General features: G+C 35.4%; 1 protein-coding gene and 1 non-coding gene across 3 annotated transcripts in view; one reads left to right on the forward strand and one right to left on the reverse strand.

The window, feature by feature from the left end:
* Positions 1-17,428, reverse strand: part of pan (transcription factor pangolin) — a 124,907-nt gene extending 107,479 nt beyond the window's left edge. Inside the window, exons 1-3 of one of the 2 annotated variants that reach the window (XM_090158055.1) lie at positions 16,794-17,428; positions 16,306-16,396; positions 6,328-6,416 (exon numbers count right to left, since the gene is read on the reverse strand). In XM_090158055.1, the coding sequence (XP_090014181.1) occupies positions 6,328-6,416; positions 16,306-16,396; positions 16,794-16,934 (321 nt within the window). In that variant the 5' untranslated portion in view covers positions 16,935-17,428. The remainder of the gene's footprint in view (positions 1-6,327; positions 6,417-16,305; positions 16,397-16,793) is intronic. The other variant, XM_090158056.1, reaches the window with a different exon arrangement.
* TRNAT-GGU (transfer RNA threonine (anticodon GGU)) lies at positions 11,677-11,749 on the forward strand. Its single transcript has one exon. It is a non-coding gene; the product is annotated as a tRNA-Thr (tRNA).
* Positions 17,429-24,943: the final 7,515 nt, after the last annotated feature.

Here is a 24,943-nt window from a genome sequence, read left to right on the forward strand (position 1 = left end):
CGAGCAATCGAAACTTGGAAAATTAAAACTAGGAATTACGCGGAATGTCGCCACGGTTTTCACGCCGGTTTTGATAGACGCTTCTTTAACTAAAAAATTTGTCGCAATTTCGACGTTCATTTGTCAAATTAAGACACGGGACTAAGGCAAAACGACCTTTGACGATCTGTTCTCTCTGGCCTTCGTCGTTTGGGAGAAACAATAGGGCTGTCAGGGCCAAACGTCGAGTGCCAGGAATTTGCAGAGGAGGTTAAGACTCGCTTAATTTTCTATTACACAAAGGAAAGTGTTCATCTTCGTTAGAGTGTACGTTAATGACGAACGCAAAGTTACATTAGCCGATCTGGGGGGGGGGGGGTATTTACGACTCGTTTTATGATACACACGTACAGAGGGCTCTGGAATCGCCTTTTGTTTGTTCTGGCTCCTGTTGGGTGCTCCCTTATCGGAGCTAGCGCGTGTCTGCGGCGGAGGGGACGTTTTGACAGCCTCTTTTAGCCTAAACATCCACGTGCAAACCATCAACGAACAGATGTCCGAAGCTTTACCACCTACTTTTCGTTATCTATCCTCTCCACTTATTGGAGGCTAACGCTAGCTGAACTCCGACCCTTAATATCGTGGCGCTTATTAAAATATACCTTAAAAGGTTTTTAGATTATTGATTGGGCGTAAAAGCGACTAAATCTGTTCTGTGGTCAATAGGCGAAAATATCAAGTCGCTCGCTCAACTTGTTAAAATGGTTACGTGAAATAGTTCTGTTAAAGCCTACGGATGAATTCAGAAGCTCTTCGGTGGGAGGGCTAATGGAAAGCGTAATCAAAGGTAGCTTTTCCAATTAAAACAAGAACGCCACGTTACTTTACTGAGACATGTTAAGCTAGCCCTAGAAAAGGTGTAGAGGAAACCTGAGTGTATATATGGGCCCCCCTTTAGTATTTAAATTTTTTTAAAAGAAAATTAAATTTCTAAAAATAAAGGACTTTATAACACTTTCTTTTTTCCAAATTATAGGATTTTATAGGACTATATACGCCATTTCATTTACTAACTTTATGCATTTAAAAACAAAAACTATAGTTAGTAAAATAAATAATTTATTTTCACTAAAAAACATTACTATTTTATCACCCAAAATATACTATTACAATAACAAAACTATAGAATAGAAACCCTATAGCTAAATATTGGCAATTTAAGTGAGCGGCGGGATTTGTCGATTTTAAATGGGCAAAATAATCAAAATATAGGATGTTAAAGGACATTTTTGAAAATATAGGATTTTATAGGAATTATAGGACATCTATGGGCCCTGGTATATTCTACAGAATAAAGCTACGTTTACATTCCTACAAGTTTCACCTACACGTTTTCAAAGGTTAGCTTAACCTGTATATTTCCTGTTATTTACCCCTTGTAATAGCCAAATTTCCAATATGAATGAAACAAATAAAACAAATTGAATAATAAGTTTTTTCTTATAAATATTAGGGATATTTTATTTGATTGGCCGCGCCACGTACGCCAGACTTCCGAAGCTAGATCATACCTTTTTTTAGACAGGGGTTTACGAGTGTAAACAAATAAAAAACCACGATATTGGATTTGTGATAGAAAATATGTATCACGTAAAATGAAAATAAACATTCGGATATGCTCTTGCAAACTTCTTTTTATGTAAAATTATAATAAAATGGACGACAGTGTACTGAACCGTCTTTTACAATGATTTTATCATATACACTACTGTTATGATAGATAACTTTGTGAATATCGGCCGATAGATCCAATATTACCGCCGATATATCGGCTGTACCCATATCAGTGCATCCCTAATAAATATTTGAATATAGGTCAAATAAAATTATAAATTCGTTTTAAAAGAATTTCTTTATACTATAACCGTCGATTTTTAGAAAACCAACGACTGATAAAGAAGAAACATTTCATGGAAAAATATAAATTCTAGAGTATACAAACATTGTAGTTCAAGTAGCTAGAAGAGAATAACAAGAAAGGTAGGTTAGTGGGGGGAGGGGAGTGTGTGGGAGGAGCCCCGGCGTTTTGAATGGCAAAATCGGAAGTCTGGCGGCGCTCTGACCTCAGCGGGGGGAGTGGTGACCACCGGCAACGTTTGACCCAGCAGCCAGAGGGGTATAATAAGAAAAGGCACAAATCAAGCGATAAAATAGGAGGCAAAAGAGAAAAACCTCCGAAATTCCGGAACGGTAACCGCGTAAAGTAGCATTTCCTAGCACGCTGTATAACGCCATGGTGAGATAAGAGGCATAGAAACCCCGATGATTTAGGCGCCGATTTCCAGCCCACGCCGATACATATAGGTCTTCTCGGAAGGAGATAGTTGGGAGGCGTCTCCGCAGGTGGCGCGGCGCATGCTCTCCACGCGCTACGGCTAGGAGCCGAGGTTCTCCCTAAATTATCGTAAGACGGGGGGGGCTAGACACGACACTTTCTTTTTCACATCTGTAATTACTTTTTAGTTTTACCCCTTCCCAACTCGTCTATTCGGCAAAACAGAAAAACCTGGGTCTGGAAGACGCCACGGAATTTATCATCCGCAGAGATGGAAATTGATATCTCCGCATCGCTCGTGAATCAGAATATTCAAGACGTTATTCGTTTTGATCCGATTGAAGCGTAACGCGGTAGTTCATTCGAAGATCGGCTCTGGAACAGCGATAAAACGAGAATGATGCTAACCCTGGGAAAAAGAGGGATGATCAGAAACCTCAAGAAAAAGGGGGAGAGTGAGAAATTCTGAAACCTCAAGAAAAAGGGGGAGAGTGAGAAATTCTGAAACCCCGAGAAAAAGGGGGAGAGTGAGAAATTCTGAAACCCCGAGAAAAGGGGGGGAGAGAAATTCTGAAACCCCGAGAAAAGGGGGGGGAGAGAAATTCTGAAACCCCGAGAAAAGGGGGGAGAGAGAAATTCTGAAACCCCAAGAAAAAGGGGGAGAGTGAGAAATTCTGAAACCCCGAGAAAAGGGGGGAGAGAGAAATTCTGAAACCCCGAGAAAAGGGGGGAGTGAGAAATTCTGAAACCCCGAGAAAAGGGGGGAGAGAGAAATTCTGAAACCCCGAGAAAAGGGGGAGAGTGAGAAATTCTGAAACCTCAAGAAAAAGGGGGAGAGTGAGAAATTCTGAAACCCCGAGAAAAGGGGGGGGGAGTGAGAAATTCTGAAACCCCAAGAAAAGGGGGGAGAGTGAGAAATTCTGAAACCCCAAAAACGGTCAACATCGAATCGCATCTTTAATGGCGAAAACAACAAAGCGACTTTCCAAGAGACCAATTGAAATGAAACGTTCCACAAGTGAACAATGAAAGAAACGAAGACAACAGCGGACCATTTCGAGGGACCAGTTTCGCCACACAGCAACGGAATAAGTTGATTAAGCAGCGGCGGGTTTCAAAATATTTGTCCAATTACCGAGACGTAGACAAGGCAATTTACCAGCCGGGCATGAAAATGAGTGGAGAGACAAATTGCCATGACTGCATGCCTATCCGAAATGCCGAGCCAGAGAGGAGCGGGGGGTGGCGCTGCTGAAAAAGCCTGTCAGTCAGGTTGTGGAAGCCATCTAACAAGTCCCAAAAGTAATAGCCACAGCCGCGCTACGTACCATCTTTTCTTATTACGAAGAATTAGCCGTGATGTAGTCGAAGAAGTCCTCCCACAGTTTGGGGGGATCAACCTTTATTAGGGTAGATCTTCTTATATCAGTTCCAGGTAGAAATACATATTCCGCAACGCGCCCATCCGAAATTCTAGTCTAAGTTTATTTTACCTTAATTTTTAGCCCAGGGCTATCAGTATAAAAACGTGTTTTTTTCGCCGGTTTAGGCAGCGTCATAAAATGAAAAAAATACGTAATAAAACTGAGCCGAGCGGGGGTAGACGCTAATGAGAACTTGATCCGGGTTTTATAAAAAATATCCCTGCCCAAATGGACGCGCTCGCTACTCGCTAATTACGAAAATACTCAGAATTACAACATAATCAAAATTATCTCTCAGTTGTAAATATTATATTTCCTTGTAAACGAACAATATTTTAAATCCGCAAAGTAAATGTCGTTACGTAAAATATTTAAATCGTACATCAACCTCTCATAATCCGTGTGATTTCTCTAATCACTTTGAGATCCCAAATCCCGTACTCAAATTTGCCAATGTGGCTCTTACAAGAGGAATATAGGCTTTTCTAGCACGTGAACATCGCTCGTGCGAAGAATATACTTAACAGCAACATATATATTTCAGGGTTCGTACAAAATTTCCGGAATTAAATTCACTGACATTTCCAGGTTTTCCCTGACCATTTTTTGTAGAATAAATTAATGTTTTGAGGTAAAAATCTTGAAAAAAAAAATTTTCAAAAATGTATTTGCCTAATTTTTTTGGGGTCATTTTAAAATTCCCTTACTTTTAGGGACCATTTTCAAATGACTTGACTTTTCCCTGACATTTTAGAATCTTTTTCAAATTCCCTCACCTTTTGGGACCATTTTCAAATTCCTTGACTTTTCCCTGACATTTTGGAATCTTTTTCAAATTCCCTGACCTTTTGGGAACATTTTGAAATTCCCTGACTTTTCAGGGCCGTGTACGAGCCCTGTATTTGTTTTTAATTTTTATTCATTCTATTTTATAGAAACAACTATTCGTAACATTTAAAATAAAATTTTTGAATAATTCGACAATTCACGTGCTTCTTAAAAATGTGAATATTTATAACGTTTATAGTGTGATATAAAAAGAACAAAAAGGCGAGAGAAAGAACGCTTCTGCCGGGTATTAAACACGCATTCTTTGACAAGACCTAACGAGCCTCTAAAAATATATTATCTATCTCTCTCTCGCGAGTCGAATTATAAAAGCAGCTTTACGCCAGTCAAGCCGTATTAATCGCCAGGCGTCCGAAATGGCGCTACAGGCTAAAAAATCGCGGGGGGAAGACAACGCAAAAAGGAGAAGGGAGGGGGACGCGTGGCCTTGCCAAGGCTAACAGGTTGAGCTGACGGGGACCTAGACTCGCTCCATCTTCGCGGAGGGAGGCGAAACGAACCAGCCCCCTTTTCCAACCCATCTCGAAACAAGAAAGTTTTCGCAAAGTTTGCCAAGGTAGGAGAATCGCTTTTTTAAGCCGAAACCTTAACACCCCGCTCCGCTGGCAACCCGGGAAACTCCCGCTGCTTGGTGCCAGCATGGCTGGGGTTCGTACCCTCCCTTCTTTCTCCCTCTATACCCCCCTTCCCGCGCGCCAGAGAACTCGGTAGTCCTCCTCCTCGGAAAAAAGGCATTTTTTACTGCAGATGAGTTGAAAAGATAGATTGGGCCAAAATTTGAGGCACGAAACAAGACGTCGCGCCACGTGAGTGATCGATGCCCCACCCATTTCAATCGTAAACGAATTTCGTTGATTCAAATCTTAGTCGTGAATAAATCAAATTCGTACGTACCTCATATTGAAAAAAAAAACCCCACAAATCGAATATAGACTAACACCGATGTAAGTTAGTATTTAAATTAATAGTGAAGATATTTAGCACGTGTTTGAGTTGGGGGGGGGGGGGGAGAAAGCCCGCCAAAATAGTTGTTGACATATTCCCCCCCCCCCCTTTATTTTGCCAATGTTTTTACAGGGTCGCCAATTTACAGGGAAATAAAAAAATGTAGCTCATGAAAGCGTAGTTTCAAAAAACGAACAATAGCCTCTGCTCTCTATCTTGGGCAAGCCGTCAGCGCTCGTCTGCTCGTATTCGCCCCAGAGACAGTCGCGACTAATTGGGGGAAGAGAGAGATGAAGATGCTCCCGAATTAGACGCGTCAAATTAACTCGGCAGCGTTACGGAAGCCGCGGAGTATGGCTGATTTATACGTTCGGCAACGTGGGGGCCCTTATCGGGAATAAAATATGACACCGCCGATAGTTGTTAGCGGCAATAATAGATGGGGGTAATAGCGGTACCGAGAAGAATGGCTTTTGTTTACGCCGCTATCTCAGAGGTGGCGCGATAAACGGCACAAAGCTTTTAAAATAAATAATTGGGACATTAGGATTCCCTTTTTTTTTTCAACACGATTTTTTTTCCGAAACGGCGAAGCGATTTTTACAATGTCCCTTCACGGTGGGTCCCTATTAGAATATAATATCGACGACCCAATGACTATTTACGGCAATGCCTTGAGAGTGAAAATGGTTTACAATGTGCCCATTTTGAACCGATTTTTAACATTTTCAAGGCCAAGGTTGTTGGGGTACACGAGGATGGATGGGTTATAAATGAGAAATAGTGGGTACTCACCATTGAGACGGGTCCCAAAGTGCCGTTGGCGTGTGCGTACGGTGAGACCACATATCCAATGCCGTGAGGAAGGGGCTCGAAGGATTTACCTGCAACACACAGAATTAAATATTATTACAAAGATATATTAAAAATACTATCTCAAAAAGGATAAAAAGGCACAAATATGTATTTTAAATATTTCATCATAAAAACAATTCAAAAACTTTCCCAAAGAAACCATTTTTTTAAACGCATTGTAAATTAGTTAACTGAGCAAATTGCAAATGTCAAACCATGTTCATAAATTTTACTTAAAAATTCCAACTTAAGATGGCGCTAACAGATTTTCCATAGAAAAGAACATAAACCTTACAGTCTACTTAAAAATGTCTGTCTAATATTAAAAAAGTTTATTATTTCATAGAATAAGGGCCCATAAAATAAGATTTCCTCCAACATCGATGTTCCCGAAAATCAATAAAGCACCAATCTTTCGGGAAAATAAAAATCCAATGTTTCCAAATCATGCAAATATCCCTGGGGACATAATAATAGGGTAGTTTTTAAAGAATTCCACCCACATTGAGAGAAGGAGGAAAAAAACAACCCAGCCTAACAAACTACGTACCGGTATAACCCATATCATAAGAGTATATTTCATTTGCTAAGGGGGGGATTAAACTGATAAGGCTTAAGCTAGAAAGCGCGCGCACGGTCTAATGGGAGAGGGGACGAAAATTGAAATATACATATTCAAAGAAAAAAGATTTCTATATAAATAAAGAAGGCATTTTATAAAACAAGACAGATTTCGCATACCAGGCATTCTTAGAAACGAAAAAATGAAAATAATAAAAAATATATATAATTGAGATTTAGCAACAAAAGAGTGTTTTGTAATAGGAAGGTTTGATGTTTATATTAAAACGCCAAGGAGGTTTTTCTTTTAAACCGAAAACGAGACGAAACCGAATGATTAATTAAATTGTGCAGTTTCTTTCTTAATCAAGAAATTTAGATGCAAATTGTTCACCCCCCTCCGAGTCTAAGATGAAACAACGCCGCCGTACGTTTCGGGATAAGTACAAACTTCGAATGTTTTTCCAACCAAATGTTAAAATATTATGAAAAAAATTAAAGCAACATTTATATTAACAAAAAAGTGTTACGATGTTTATAGTAACAGGGTTGCCAAGTTGTACTTTGAGATTGAAATTTAATGACTGTTTATAAGAATTTCGCGGACCTTTTTAAGGTAAAAATTTAATTAAATTAACTTTGTTTTAATTTTACCAGAAGTTTATGTATTTACCAATTTTATATTTTAGCATAAAATAACCTGAAAAATTACGATTACAAAACAGTTTAAAAATTTTAATTCAGAGTTAAAAAATCCCTTATTAATTACGTCTATTTTCGAATAATAATAATCAGCTAGGCTAATACCCTTGACACCACCTTAGGCCTAAGTCCGTCTATTTTCGAATAATAATAATCAGCTAGGCTAATACCCTTGACACCACCTTAGGCCTAAGTCATCAAGCGACTTTTGAAGCCTTTAATTCAGGTGGCCGGGTTACAATGCGTAACAATCACATTCCTAATGTTCTAATTATTTTCTTCTGCCAAAAATTATTAATGAAAAAATTATGATAATTTAATAATACCAAAATCGTATAAAATATGACGTATTTTCTCCCCTTTTTACGAAACCCCAAAGTGAAAAAAATTCATTTAAATATACGTAATTTACAAAAAGTCCTAACTAGCAGGTGACGGGAGGGGGGAATAAATATGAATTTATTAATTTGATGAAAAATTAGACGCTAGGGGGGGGGCATTACATGCACGAAAAAAGGCCCCTTATCCGAAGCGAAAGTCACGAAAATGTTGAATGTACTATAGCGGAACGAAAGTGTAAGCTAACCGCTTAGTCAAGGGCATCTGTACAGTAAAGTCTGCATAGTGTAAAATCATCTATACAGTTAAAAGGTTTGGGGTGTTAGTGAGGTATAGTTTAGGGTCTATAAAGAGGTGTTTCGCGCGAGTTACGATAGAAGGGGTGAGGGTTTGTGGTCATGTCAAGGTCCGCTGGTCTAGAAAATAGCCCCATTTACGCATGGACGGTGTCGGAGCATGGACGAAGCTACTCAATTAAGTAGCTTCTAAATAATGGGTATACAACAGGTGGAAACGGGCCGGGGGGGGGGGCATCGTTTTTATTCGGGATGCGTCATACTTGTCTGTAGGTATTTCGGCTTAACCACCGACAGAGATACAAAATCGTCAAGCCGTGTTAAATGGGATCCATCAAAGAATCATCAAGATAGCTTCGTCTTAATTGGCCATCAAAATGTATAACACTCACACGCGAGATCTTCTCGAATTAGAAATAACATTTTCGCATTTTCTTCACGCTTAAAAAATTCGATTTTATTCCCCATTAAGTGGTATACTATTTGGTCAGAGATTTCACTATTGATTACTGGTTATAATAATCATAATAAGTGTTTTGAATAATTCTATGGCGTCGTTTTGAGTTTGAAAAAATTATATTAAAGTTTAAAAACCTATAAACAAATTGTCATACATAATTTTAATCCGACAAAATCAAATTGATAAATTCAATTAAATGGGTTCATGATTAAATTAATGATTTCAATAATTCAATGGTGTCGTTTTTAGTTGGAAATTTAAACAATTTTAGATTTTAATTTCAACGTTTAAAAACAAATTATGTCTTACGAAATTTTAATCCCACAAAATGAAACTGATAAATTCAATTAGTTATCAAATTAATGTTTTCAATAATTCAATAGCGTCGTTTTAAGGAAACTGATAAATTCCATTAACGGGTTAGTTATCAAATTAATGTTATCAATAACTCAATGGCGTCGTTTGGATTTAGAAATTTAAACAATTTTGGATTTAATTTTAACGTTTCAAAATCTACGTAATTTAAACCTACAGAATGAAACTGATGAATTCAAATCACGAAGAACAGAACCTTCACTTTTAACGTTAAAGAAAATTCATCGATAATATATATTTTTTAATTAGTTTAGGCCCATCTAAGCCCTTCAAAAGAAACGCAGGGGGTAAATTCCTGAGACGGGAGCCGAAGTAAAAAAAAGAAGAAATATCTGAAGAAAAATGAATCGAAATTTAACAAAAGAAGCGTACACTCTTATGATGAGGGTGATACGATAGAAAAAAATTCTAAAGAGAAATGAACCTTCTCTTTTGAGTTTCAAATGTGAAAAATAATGCCAAGTATTTTCAAGGACTATCATTTCAAACAATACGCTTGATATTTTCAGTCAATTTAGTCGTAATGGTAAAAATTGTCTAAGCTAAAATTAAATTTTAACTCAAAATTGTAAAACAAAATTCCACAATACTATTAAAACTATAAATATAAACAAGGTCTTTGTGTTGGTTTAAATCTGGATTAAGGCGATATTTTAAAGAAAACCTAATGAAACAAATATAAAATATGTAGATCACGAACATCGTTAATTCTCACTAAGTAATGAACTAAATTATTTTTCCCCAACTCTCAAGTATGTAAATTAGTTATTAATGAGATCCGTTATTTACAAATATTTTAATTCCATGGGGCGAGGACCAGGCGCGTTTCCAGACACATTTTAGGCGCGCGAGAAAACTCAAATTTTGTTTTAATTTCAATGAAAAAGGGGGAAGGTTTGTCGAAAACCCTAATATACTATCGTATTAAACAACTTAAAGGCAAAAGGGGCAATTAACTTAATTTATCTAATGAACGGCGGAGCGCGCCGCGTGACCTAAATTGTATATACTATTCAAACAATTTTTCTTTAATTTCTTTTTTATTCCTGCTGCTTTGCCATTATAATTTCAATTTCAAATCTCGTTCTGTATTCGAATCGAATTTTTAAAGTTGGAAAGGTTAATTGAAAATCACCGGCAGGTTTTCGGAATATTATCCCAGGCTCTGTCTCTAACGATTATTAACCAGAAAATCTTTAATTGGCATTTTTTACGACATTATTTTCTTCTTACTCGAACGGGCTAAATTTTAATAGCGAGAGAGTTTTGGGATCTTAGCGGAACACTTCCTTGTGGCAAATTATGGTTGCATTTTTTCTCTTGTAAGGGGATTAATATATTTAATAATAATTTTTAAAAAATTTAAAACAAAGAGTGGATTTCGTGAATTGAATACGGATATTAGTGGATTATACGATTTGTAAGGGTATCGAGATTTGTTACAATTAACTTAATTATTTAAGCTTTTCGATTTATTTCTGAATAAAAAGCCATATTGATATTCAGTAAGATATGACTCACATTGTCAGTAAATTAACAGTTTAACCTTAGGGATTGCAAATAAGGTCAGTTAATAATATTTAAAAGCCATATTTCACATATATTTAAATATTACCATAAGTAACATAATAACAATAAGTATGACACTTCCTACTGCTTTAATGCTAATTTTCTAACCGAACCTTTTTTCGGCACTGATACTCTCTTAAAGCTGTGACTTGGAGTCGCGAGGGGCTTTGGCTTTGTTTTGAAGCCCGCGTGCGAATCATGCGTGATAAAAAAAAACATGAGCTCGTGGCGCCGATAACTTTTTTTTTAATTTTAATCTTATTAGCCAAATATTTCGCCTATCCAGATATTTCGGCTTAGCGGAAGTCTCGGACTTTTTAGACACTAGAAGGCTCTGTGGTGAAAAACATCTTGATTACGCAATAACTATGAAAATCAGTTTGGTTGTAAATCTCGTTAATTGTCATACTTATTCTTATTATGTTACTTATGATATTACTATTAAGATATCACTTTTAATCATTAAATTGTTGATTTATTTAGCTACACTTTCCACCTTGTAGCTGCGCAAACTACATTAGAGTTAAATCGACCATTTCCAAAACTGATAAGCATAATCTTTCTTAGGTCAACACGGAAGGCGTACGTTCTCGGTTACCTTAATATCTTCTAGACGTAATCGTCAAATCTAAATAATTCCCGAGAGTAAAAAAAGATCTGGATAACTTTTAAAATTAAACATTTCGACATAAGTTTTGGCGTGCAGATACATTTCTTGGAAATATTGTCGAATATTTGTCAGCGGTTTTCACTTCTAAATTATCTTTTTAACAACTAAAATAGTGTATGCATTGAGAATTTATTATTTATAATAATAATAAATAATAAATTCTCAATGTTATGACTACAGGCTATCAAGGTCCTGTTATAAATTAGTTGACGTAAAATGCTACGGCACCGTCAACAACGGGTTAAATGTATCCCGTCAATAATGTGAACCAGATCGAGTCATTCTTAAATTGGATGTCCGAGGCCTGATTATTCGTGGCCTCGGTAGTCCAATGGTAGTGGCGTTGGGACGGTAACCCAAAGGTCGTAGGTTCGATTCCTGCCCGAGGTGAAATGATTTTTCTCAGACACTCTGGTATGGAACAATACGCAGAGGTATTCCTTGATTTGAAATGAAACTTCTATATAAAATAGTGTATATTATAAATCTAAATATGCTAACAATCGGCACGACTTATTTCTAAGCAAACTAACTCTAATCACCTCAAATTTGTTAAACTTGGTAGTAAAAATGTTAAATTAATATGAAAATTAATTTTCCCTTTAATTTATTTATTTTGGCAATTGCCATTGAAGCGCAAAATTTCCGTTAGTTTGAAATCAAAACAAGTCGTCGCGCCACGTTCCCAATAAACAGCACCCTTTTCGAAATTATCCTAAGATTCAAAGCGTGGACATTCGAGTAAACAGATAATTAGTTTGAAATCAAAACAAGTCGTCGCGCCACGTCCCCAATAAACAGCACCCTTTTCGAAATTATCCCAAGATTCAAAGCGTGGACATTCGAGTAAACAGATAATTTCGAAGCCGAATGAAGCCGACTGGAATACAAACTATTTCGACTTTTATGTATTTGGGTTACGTGTAATTAAAAGCAGGCCGGCGGCGTTGCCTTTATATTACGGCCAACTTCGGTGTGGATTTTAAAACTAGAGAAAGAAAAGGACTACTCCTTTATAATAATATTGTTATAAATTGGAATTAACTGGAGTACGAAACGCCGCAGACTCGTTTAAATTAATGCGGGGATAAATATATTTCCAAGCTAAATGCTATACTAATTAGAAACTTCGTTAAAGTCGATGTATTTTTAGAGAGAGAGCCGACCGCTTTGAAATATTAAGGAAATATCGAGTTTATGGTAATTCGGGAAAGCCTACGAATTCAGCAACTAATTATACATAGATCGAAAGTGGAATTAAATGTGTTTACGATGCTGGCTTTACATTTGAAAAATACTTTTAAGATCCGATAGACAGAGTGTGTTTACATCCAAGTTTAAATCCCCTACTACAGGTTTAACGGATACTTAGTAACTTAGATGATTTAAATTGCGTTTTCAAGCATTTTGTAGTATCAAAAGCTTCAAATTTATGTATCCTATAATTGTGTCAGTTAGATCTTCTACATGTTCAATATTACAGAGAGTCATTTCTAAAATGATCACGTGGTTTTGATGGGACTTCAGACTAAGCCATTAAGTGTTCTTTGCCTGATTGTCACAGTGAGCGCGTGCAGGAATTTGCGCAGAGGGGGCTTGATAATTTGTTTTTAAGTTAAAAGTTAGTTCTACGACACAGTATTATTTAGAGTAACACACTTTTGTAACGTAACCAGGCTCGCAAACTAAATCTGGGACAAAAAAGGGATTTTTCGCGATAAAAATAGCGATCAATGTAAAACAAAAAGTTCTTTATAGTTTAACTAAATTCCAAAACTCTATCGTATACGATTCTATAATGTTTCCAAATTTGTGGCGCCATTTTGTATACATGTTCGAACATTTTTTCGTTAATCCTTGGCTTTGATTATTATGTAAACAGTGCTCGAGCAGATGTATAAACATTTCAGGATTATGTTAGATTACATGAAAATAGGGTACTTTAGGAACCAAATCCCGATTGTAGGGTAGATTAGGGACATGGAAGAAAAATATGACTTTAAGGTATTTTAGAGACCTGGTACCACTACCAACTTTGGATACTATGTTCTAGGGGACAACGGATAAGTAGGTCACATGCAGGGTGACCACAGAATATTTTAAAATCCCTTAAAGGAATTATAGGAAATTTATTAGAAATATAGGAAGAAAATTGGGAGAAAAAAGGAAAAAATGGGAGAAAATTAATTATACAATAAGAGAAAACGGTTGTCAAGATTGTATAAAATTGAAAATAAAGTTGATAACCGATAGAAATAGTCGAAAACTAGGTGTTAGAAATAAGTATCTTTAAAAACTAGGACGTTTTAAAGACTTCTGAGGGTAAAATATCAACTATTTTAATTTCTTCGGACTTTTGAGTTCAAATATAGGATATTATAGGAAATTTAATGAAATTATAGGAGAAAAAAGGAAAGACGTTAAATTATAGGAAAAAATAGGAACTGTGGTCACCCTGCACGTGGTAACCAAACCATACCGGGATAATAGGGGTAAGCTTATCTCGAAACAAATGTGACTAATTCGGATTGAATTTGTCATTTGCAAAACGGAGTGAAACTTGAGTTGAAACAAAGAACGAGAGGCCAAAGTTGTGGGCGGCGTTCCAAGGACAACATTATTAGCGAGAGAACGACCTCCCCGCGTTCGTGTACATCAAGCCAGTGGGAAAACGACGCGCTAAGTAAATAAGCGCTTGCCAACACCGGACAAAGTCGAAATCACAACCCAAAACCCTCGCTACATTCGAATATTCAATTTCAACAATAATGTATTTATTAATACTCTGGGAGAGTGATCATATCGAGACGATTTGTAGCGTGACTCCCCATCAACTCCTTCCCCCTAAATAAAATCAAATCAGCCCGGTATCTCATTGGCAGCGTTGCCAGACGTACGATATTTATCGTACATGTCGATAATTTCGAGCTAATTTTAGGACGTACGATAATTATCGTACATGTAGATAATTTAGAGCTTATTTTAAGACGTATGATAATTATCGTACATGTCGATAATTTCGAGCTTATTTTAGGACGTACGATAATTTCGAGCTAATTTTTAGGACGTACGAATTATCGTACATGTCGATAATTTCGAGCTTATTTTAGGACGTACGATAATTTCGAGCTAATTTTTAGGACGTACGAATTATCGTACATGTCGATAATTTCGAGCTTATTTTAGGACGTACGATAATTTCGAGCTAATTTTTAGGACGTACGAATTATCGTACATGTCGATAATTTCGAGCTAATTTTAGGACGTACGATAATTATCGTACATGTCGATAATTTCGAGCTTATTTTAGGACGTACGATAATTATCGTACATGTCGATAATTTCGAGCTTATTTTAGGACGTACGATAATTATCGTACATGTCGATAATTTCGAGCTTATTTTATAACGTACGATAATTATCGTACATGTCGATAATTTCGAGCTTCTTTTAGGACGTTCGATAATTATCGTACATGTCGATAATTTCGAGCTTATTTTAGGACGTATGATAATTTTTAGGACGTACGATATATAACACACATTTTTCGATAATTCATCGCGGATGAAAACCAGTTAAAACTGTTACTTTTAAGTTTTCAATGGGTCAAACTTTAATTGTTATTAAATAATTTAAGTTTAACGTCAATATTTCCGACAAAAATCAAATTTACCGCCAGTTTTCAGGCGTACTATAAAGTTTTACTGAAATCGATAATTTTTTTAGTCTGGCACGATAATACGAGTTTCAGGAACTGGCAACGCTGTTATGACGCCCGCGGATCTTTTCTAACAGCAACACCGAGGAAAATTAGACAAAGCCAATCAGTACTAAGCTTTAAAAACATTGCAAAGTTCTACGACTCTCGTACGACACAAGAGCTAAAATAACAAGTTGGCGATAACGCGGTCCGCAGTTATCGGAACACCCGAGACGATTATTTTCTTTTATCGAAACGAGAAACGCGACTAGGCCTAAAGCCAGCCGTCCGCCGGCCGCTTCCTGACGCCTAGCTCGCCGAACATCCCTCCGGCCCGACGGCCGAGTCGGGGAATTGCGCCGACCGTGCCGCCGATAAGCCACACTCCGAATTCGGCATCAGTTCCTGTCGATTAAACGCAATACGCTACGACGAAAAACTAGCACGGCGAAATATGATCTAAAAGGGGGAAAGCGCCCCCCCCCCCCTACTCTAAATTACTCTTAAAAGCTTGGCGTGTCAATAGCGTTAATAGTGAAAATTATGTAATTTAATCCGTCTAGCTGTCTTCGATATCCGATAATAAATAAAACGCGCGATAATGTTCGATACGATACATAAAGAGACTTAAAACTTATAACCATACTTACGAAGGAAATTTACGTAAGGTAAGAAGGTAGATATCATCAAAGTTTCGGGGTAATCCATGGTTAAATCGCGCGAATTGGTACACCACATTGATCAACTAGCAACATTAGTAACAGAGCTTTCAACCTTCGACCTTTGGTTGCGACTGATTTCTCAAAAATAAACCCGGAAAACTAGGGGCCTTAAACACCTGAAAATAGCGAACTGGACTTGTCCCTTGGACCTTCGCGAAATCTCCACAATAGAGGGTAGAGGGGGGTGCAACCCCCGTGGGGTTCCTGGAAATCCACAATTCCCAGAAAAAATATAGCACTTGGCAGTTGGCACGTTAAGTGCCTCGAGGGAGGGGGGGGCATGGTAATTGCGAAATATACAGGTGCAATAGGATGTCAAACTCGTATTCTTCGAACGGTGATAGTTCAAACCCTTTCTACCCCTCTAAACTGGCATTTCGTGACAAATGACTGTCGACCCCTCCGTATTGTCCACAAAGGTGGACAATACCTTCAACCCATCCCCGGTAATTGTGGAGAAAAATTTCTCCAGCTTTTATTTTTCGAAGTATTTATGGAAGCTCGTAAAAAGAAATGATTCATACCTGCAGTAGGACTAGCATCAGACCTGGATACGTGAGAATTTTTGCTCGAAGAATTGTAGCTGTGTCCCGGAATTCCAATTTGAGTTTTTTCCTATTTTCGGGTAAAGAAAAAATGGACGCGTAAATAAAAGGGGTAAACCTTGGAAATAGTAACAAAACGTACTCGGGGCAAAGAACTTTTATGATTGGTTGAAAAAGTTACGACCCGAGTGCTTTAAAAATAAGAAAACGCGAAAGTTCCCTAAGCCTTGGCGCGCGTTTCCTAACAAACGGGAACCAGCTGTGAAGAAGCCAAAATAAATGAGCGCACATGCCTTTGCTCTCGGTGTACGGCGGCTGGCGGGCCACCCCAAGATAGTCGTCCCCATCCCAGAAGAAGAGAGCGAGAGGGCGTGAAAAAATCCCTACGAGACGCGAGAGGGGGAACGAAAAACGCGTCGAGGAAGCCGAGGCTTAAGAAAAGAACCCGAACGAAATATCGTCCTTACCGTTTCTCCTTCGGTGACGAGGCTGGATTTATCATCCGTTAAGTTCTCGGACAGTTTCTTTTCATCCTCTCCCTCATCTTTGAACACTTTAATTTCGTCACTCGATGCCAAATCGTCACCATCGCCACTAACGTGCGGCATACTTCACCGAAATTCGTGCAAAAGGCGAGCCGATGCGATCGGCCGCCGTCGCCGCAACCCGCACGCGGTGCTGGTGGAGGTCCGGGCCTCTCGGGAGACCCTCGCGTCTTCTTCGCGCGGGGCGGCTCTCGTTGTCCCTATTTCGGCCGATTCAAAGGCTACTTTCACCGGTCAGAGTCCGCGGTACGTTGTAGAATAGGCTAGCGGTATTTTAACGGGTTGTGGCCGCTACGGGGAGGGTCAAAATTCCGTCGCGAATTGAGCCTTTTCTCTCGCCGCGAAAGAAGTCGTCCGACACGGCGGTCCCGTTTTTGAAGAAACGCTTCCAGCTTTACGCCGAAATAGCGAGCCGCCGCTATGCTCGTAGTAGACCCGCTTCTCGTTCGAGATACGGAGCGAACCCACGTTCGGAGCCCCCGAAAACTTTCCGAACAAATCAGGTTTCTCGCGCTAATGAGACCGACGCCATATTTAACCAATCATCGCCCGGAGATGCCGAAACTAGGGGAGGGAAAGAACACCGCCGACAAAGGGGGGGGGAGTGAACGCCGAAGCGCGCCAAAAGTGATGAGGAGAGTGAAGTAGGGGAGATTTTGCTTCCAAAGCGGCGCTAGGATCGCGTCTTCCGATTGACGGGGGGGGCAGAGAGACTACACTCCGGGTTACGGCATGGCGCTTGCAAAAAGAACTTTTCCAGCGGACGTAAAAGAACATTTTCGTTTCTCTCGCGACCGCTCGGGGGAGCCAGCTTCCGACGAGACGTCCCAGTCTCGATAAAAACTCATCTTTTTTTCCAGAGGGGCCAAATTTATATTTTTCAAAACTGACTTAAATCGCGTACAATTACAAATGGTGCGATCTCAAAATTACGTTTAAATCGGATTTTAGTGCCGTAAAATGATGTATTATTTTCGCGCGCAAACTGAACTTCGACGCCGGTTAATTTTGAAGAATAAAATCGCGTCACGTGGGAGTAAAAATAGGCCTAACTGAGGAGTCACGGGGACATAACGAACAAACCGCGATAGTAAATCATTCTTAATGCGACGATATAATATCGCAATCAGTGGCTCTTTCGAAGCATTACAAAACAAAGACCCTGCTTCGAAAGTTGAACACATGTCACTCCGAAAGCCACTCAACCGTCGACCCCATCCTTTGACAATAGAAACATTTTTTAAATAATCAAATTCGGCCGAGAGGGGTGACTGATAGGGAAGCCAATTTTTGATGATACGACCATCTCGAGAGACGCGACAATAACACGACTTTAATCGATTAATTATCTTAATCTGCTTTTTCTTGGCTTGATATTGTTTCTTATCCCCGGGCCCTGGTTTTGTTACCACCAACATCATTTCATTGTTAATTGGACACATCGAAGGTCCTATAAATCGTCTTTATCTCATCTTCGTAGACGGAAGTTGACGTCATTTTCCCGGGAATCATCAAAAATGCATTAGCTTCGAATATGCGAAGGAGAAATACAAAAGATTTATTTTACACTGAAAGGTTTTACGTCCATTTTCCTCTATTTTACTTTTGCGGGTTATTTTGTATAAAGACATTGGTTTGTGTGTTTAAGTTGACAAGGAAAGTCATCTTTTACGCTGGCTACACTTCTTAAAGAGTTAGCAGCCATGATTAATTTTCTATCGTAGCAACGATATCCAAAAGCACGGGGGCATATCTTAGCGTCGTTCAATTTTCATAACAAATGTTTTTTGTATCGGTCTTTTAATTTAAGAAAGTGTTTTTTACTTCATGCTAGCAAATGTATACTGTTGATATGGTTCTGCGTTGAGTTTGTAAGGACTCTCCCTGCTGGCTAAAGGTTTCCACCGAGCTCTTCGGTTTTCCCTTTCTATAAAAAGATGTTGAGGTTAATGGTAATAGCTAGGAGCAACAAACACAGCACCTCACACAAGGAGAACGCAACCCGTCAAAAGTCGTGGATTTTCTTGCGTACATTTTTCATTGGCTAGACGCTTTAGCGTCTGCTGCCGTCGGAAGGGGAAAATTCGGAAATTGTCTTCCCCCTTTCCGTAAAACGTTCAGCTTAAAGGCTCGTCCAATGAAATTTGTGCACAACTCTGCGTTAGCGTGTTTAAAGGCTAGCTGCGTTCTCCTTGTGTTTGTTGCTCCTAGGTAATAGTGAGTGTAGGGAGCTGTTGGCTCGTGTAGATTGAAGGGCTTTAGTCACACGCCTCCTACGCATTGTGACCTGGTCACCGGTAATTGGCTTCATAATTCACTAGAGCCTAAAACACAGTTTAGGTCGGTTTGAATGCCAGTTTTTACCGCCGACGATAATTCGTGGTTCACACGTGCGAAATCGCCTCACCCCGGTTCGCTTATACCCAAGGCTTAACGTCATTTCAAATTATGACAAAATTTTGAAAATACTAAAATGTATCCCCAAACAATGAGTTAATCATATTTACTATACATACAGTAATAATATTTGACATTATTTAGAAGTTTATTCCCATTATTTTTCAAAATACGAGCAATTTTACTTCCCCGCCTTGTCGATTTGAAAGCGATTCTAAGCGCACCGACTTGGACAAGTTGCTTCCCGAACCAACACGAAGCGATTTCTCACGTTGGTTTTAAAAACTAGCTATGTAATATCATAAGTAACATAATAACAATAAGTATGACAATTTACGAGATTTACAACCAATCTGATTTTCATAGTTATTGCGTAATCAAAATGTTTTCTCGGCACAGAGCCCTCTAGCGTCTAAAATACGCGAGACTTCCGCTAAGCCGAAATATCTGGTTTCCGATAGATAGGCGTAATATTAGGCTAAGATGATAAAAATTAAAAACGTTTTTCTCGGCGCCACGAGCTCATGTTTTTTTATAAAGCGTGATTCGCACGCGGGCTTCAAAACAAAGCCAAAGCCAGTCGCGACTACAGAACGTGCTCTCCGATATTAGGCTTAAATTTTTATCAAAAGGTAGTCAACCAAAACGGAAAGTCGCGTGTCCAAGTCACAGCTTGAAGAGAGTATCAGTGCCGAAAAAAGGTTCGGTTAGAAAATTAGCATTAAAGTAATAGGAAGTGTCATACTTATTGTTATTATGTTACTTATGGTAATATGAAGCGATTTTAGGGGTAAGTGTGAACCTGGCTTTAGTTGACTTAGGTCTGTGTGGTTTCCGTGGGTATTAGTCTAGCTGATTATTATTATAATAATTATAACCAACTTTAGAAATTTTACATTTTATAATTCCAATGCTGTTGGCAGTCGCCATGACAGCGTGGGATCGGCTTAAAGCTGCTTTGACATACTAGTTTAGATTTTATCCCTGTTACAAAAAGTACCACCGTAATAGTTATTTCCAAAAACCGATAGATGGCGACGCAATTAGTGAAACGCGTATTATACGCCTTCTACCAATAAACGCGGCAATTAAAAATAATAATCTGACTTTAAGAAACCACTAATTCGACGCTAAAACGTGACCCCTTATAAAAATAACAAGACCCCCTTTCATAGAAATCCCGAACATTTTTCAATTACAAAAATACACGCGATCTTTTTAAAATAAGTCGAACATTTTGGATGGTTTTCCAGACTCTTAAGCGTCAACTGAAGCGAAATCCTTTTCTAATCGCGGAACGTGGGTTTACGAAGAAAAATCAAAACCCGCTGCAGCACACCGCGGTATTTCGCGATTATAGAGAACTTTTAAAGTGTTTTTTAAAAACTCCTCCATTTGTGAATCTAGCGGGCTTCACATTGTAATATCTTTTAAGTAGAAATCAGAAATCATTTATAGCCCATTGTTATTGGAAATAACTGATAAAAATTGTATTTTCATATTTGGAGAGCGTTCTTTGTGCTTGCCTCTTGAAAAATGAATGACGGATTTTTATCATTTTCTACATACCGATTATACTCCTTTTCCTATGAGTAAAAACGCATCGAATAAGTTCTATTCTTTTGTGTTGGTGTCTACGGGGGAAGATCGCCTTTCAATTGTCTTTTATCGAACGCAGCCCTCGTGAAATTAGTGATTTGGAAAATTACCGGATTTTAAAGCAATTATTTTTGTTTTAAAATGTCAATAAATTATATAGAAATTTTCGTCAATCATGTTTCGTAAAAGTTAGTTTTAAAATGAAATTATTTCTATAAATTATATAGAAATAAATTGACTAAATAACTTTACGTATTGTATTAACGTACGTTTATAAGCATTTTTACATAAGTGTGCCAGTTCCTTATCTTTCGTGGGTTAAATATAAACTGAGAACGATTTGCTAGAATGACCATACAATTTTTGGTGGAATTCAGAATAACTCATCAAGCGTAAAACGTGCTCTTAGCTAGCACGTGCGTGATTATTTGTTTTATAGTTACAATTTTTTATCACTATACCCATATCTATCAGTAATTCTTTCGACTAACTTACACAGTTATGGAAAATAATTTTAAACTTTTGATATTACGATATATTAATATTAATATACATATTATTTATAATTATATGATATCATTATAATATATTATGTAATATTTAATATAATAATAGGATATCCTTATAATATATTATGTAATATTTAATATAATAATAGGATATCATATATTATGTAATATTTAATATAATAATATGATATCATATATTATGTAATATTTAATATAATAATATCATATCATATATTATGTAATATTTAATATAATAATATGATATCATATATTATGTAATACTTAAATATTTAATATGATATATTATGTAATATTTAAATATTGTATTTGATATATTATGTAATATTTAAATATTTAATATGATATATTATGTAATATTTAAATATTGTATTTGATATATTATGTAATATTTAAATATTTAATATGATATATTATGTAATATTTAAATATTGTATTTGATATATTATGTAATATTTAAATATTTGATAAATTATGTAATATTTAAATATTTGATATATTATGTAATATTTAAATATTTATATATTATGTAATATTTAATTATTTGGTACATTATGTAATATTTAATTATTTGGTACATTATGTAATATTTAAATATTTGATATATTATGTAATATTTAAATATTTGATATATTATGTAATATTTAATTATTTGGTACATTATGTAATATTTAAATATTTGATATATTATGTAATATTTAAATATTTGATATATTATGTAATATTTAAATATTTATATATTATGTAATATTTAAATATTTGATATATTATGTAATATTTAAATATTTGATATATTATGTAATATTTAAATATTTGATATATTATGTAATATTTAAATATTTGATATATTATGTAATATTTAAATATTTGATACATTATGTAATATTTAAATATTTGATACATTATGTAATATTTAAATATTTGATATATTATGATAAATATAATAAATTATTTAAATATTTGATATATTATGATAAATATAATAAATTATTTAAATATTTGATATATTATGATAAATATAATAAATTATTTAAATATTTGATATATTATGATAAATATAATAAATTATTTAAATATTTGATATATTATGATAAATATAATAAATTATTTAAATATTTGATATATTATGATAAATATAATAAATTATTTAAATATTTGATATATTATGATAAATATAATAAATTATTTAAATATTTGATATATTATGATAAATATAATAAATTATTTAAATATTTGATATATTATGATAAATATAATAAATTATTTAAATATTTGATATATTATGATAAATATAATAAATTATTTAAATATTTGATATATTATGATAAATATAATAAATTATTTAAATATTTGATATATTATGATAAATATAATAAATTATTTAAATATTTGATATATTATGATAAATATAATAAATTATTTAAATATTTGATATATTATGATAAATATAATAAATTATTTAAATATTTGATATATTATGATAAATATAATAAATTATTTAAATATTTGATATATTATGATAAATATAATAAATTATTTAAAAATATAATGTATTAAATAATATTAATTAATATATATAATATATGGAAGGACTTCCAAGATAATTTAAAAAAAAATTTGCTCTAATCAAGGGTTACATCTAGAGAATTCCGATAGTCAGCAACAAAAGCCTATAAAAAGTCTGGAGGTGTTTTTTTCTTTTCTATTTGGATAACGAGAGTGTGGGGCATTTTTTTGGGAGGGGGTGAGTAAAGATCCTTGTTTGAGCTGGCCCCCCTCTCCGACCTTTCTCCCGTGATTATTACCTAGCCGAGAAAATATGAATTACGTTCTTAGAATGTTTTTTTTTGGCCATCATTCTTTGAGAGATCGTGATGGCGAGGGTTGGAGATGAGCAACCCCACTTTGCCCCCTTCCCACTTTGCCTGGGAAAAAGAATTGTCTAGATTTTTATATATATATATATATATATATATATATATATATATATATATATACCGTGGTAGAATACCGTAACCTTTTTTTAAATGACAATGCGGTTTATAGTAGCAGCGCCACGTAGCGGGGAAATAAGCGAAACGAGAGTTTATTAAAAAATTTAGATCGTAGTTTTCTGGTTAGAGAGCGTCTAAAACGTTTTCAAGAGGAGTACGCGTCCGCATTAGGTTTTAACGAATTTGGTACAGTTGGATACGCGACGACCAAAGTGAGGTTAGACGATACTACAAAAGAAAATACGAATTGACTAAAGTACTCCGTTTTATGCCAGCTGTAAGTTTTGGTTAGGTGAGGTTTGTAAATTTAATTACCTTTTGTAGGTTTATAGGTTTTATCAGGTTTGTAGGTTGATAGGTTTAATTATGATTTGTAGTTTTAATTATGGTTTGTAGGGTTATAGCTTTAATTATGGTTATGGAGTTAAAAGGTTTAATTATGGTTTGTAGGTTTATAGGTTTAATTATGGTTTGTAAGTTCATGTTTATAGGTTTAATTATGGTTTGTAAGTTAATGTTTATAGGTTTAATTATGGTTTGTATGTTAATGTTTAAAGGTTTAATTATGGTTTGTATGTTTATAGGTTTAATTATGGTTTATATGTTAATGTTTATAGGTTTATATGTTAATGTTTATTGGTTTATATGTTTATGGTTTATATGTTAATGTTTATAGGTTTATATGTTAATGTTTATAGGTTTATATGTTAATGTTAATAGGTTTATATGTTAATGTTTATAGGTTTATATGTTAATGTTTATAGGTTTATATGTTAATGTTTATAGGTGTTTATGTTCATGTTTATAGGTGTTTATGTTCATGTTTATAGGTTTAATTATGGTTTGTATGTTTATAGGTTTAATTATGGTTTGTATGTTCATAGGTTTAATTATGGTTTATATGTTAATGTTTATAGGTTTAATTATGGTTTATATGTTAATGTTTATTGGTTTATATGTTTATGTTTATATGTTAATGTTTATAGGTTTATATGTTAATGTTTATAGGTTTATATGTTAATGTTTATAGGTTTATATGTTAATGTTTATAGGTTTATATGTTAATGTTTATAGGTTTATATGTTAATGTTTATAGGTTTATATGTTAATGTTTATAGGTTTATATGTTAATGTTTATAGGTTTATATGTTAATGTTTATAGGTTTATATGTTAATGTTTATAGGTGTATATGTTAATGTTTATAGGTGTATATGTTAATGTTTATAGGTTTAATTATGGTTTATAGGTTTAATTATGGTTTATAGGTTTAATTATGGTTTAAAGGTTTAATTATGGTTTATAGGTTTAATTATGGTTTATAGGTTTAATTATGGTTTATAGGTTTAATTATGGTTTATATGTTAATGTTTATAGGTTTATATGTTAATTTTTAAAGGTATATATGTTAATGTTTATAGGTTTGTAAGTTAATGTTTATAGGTTTATATGTTAATGTTTATAGGTTTATATGTTAATGTTTATAGGTTAATTATGGTTTATATGTTAATGTTTATAGGTTTAATTATAATTTGTACGTTCACAGGTTTAATTTTA

This window comes from Leiobunum rupestre, chromosome 9 (assembly GCF_980474605.1).
Source record: "Leiobunum rupestre chromosome 9, qqLeiRupe1.1.hap1, whole genome shotgun sequence".
NCBI lineage: Eukaryota > Metazoa > Arthropoda > Arachnida > Opiliones > Sclerosomatidae > Leiobunum > Leiobunum rupestre.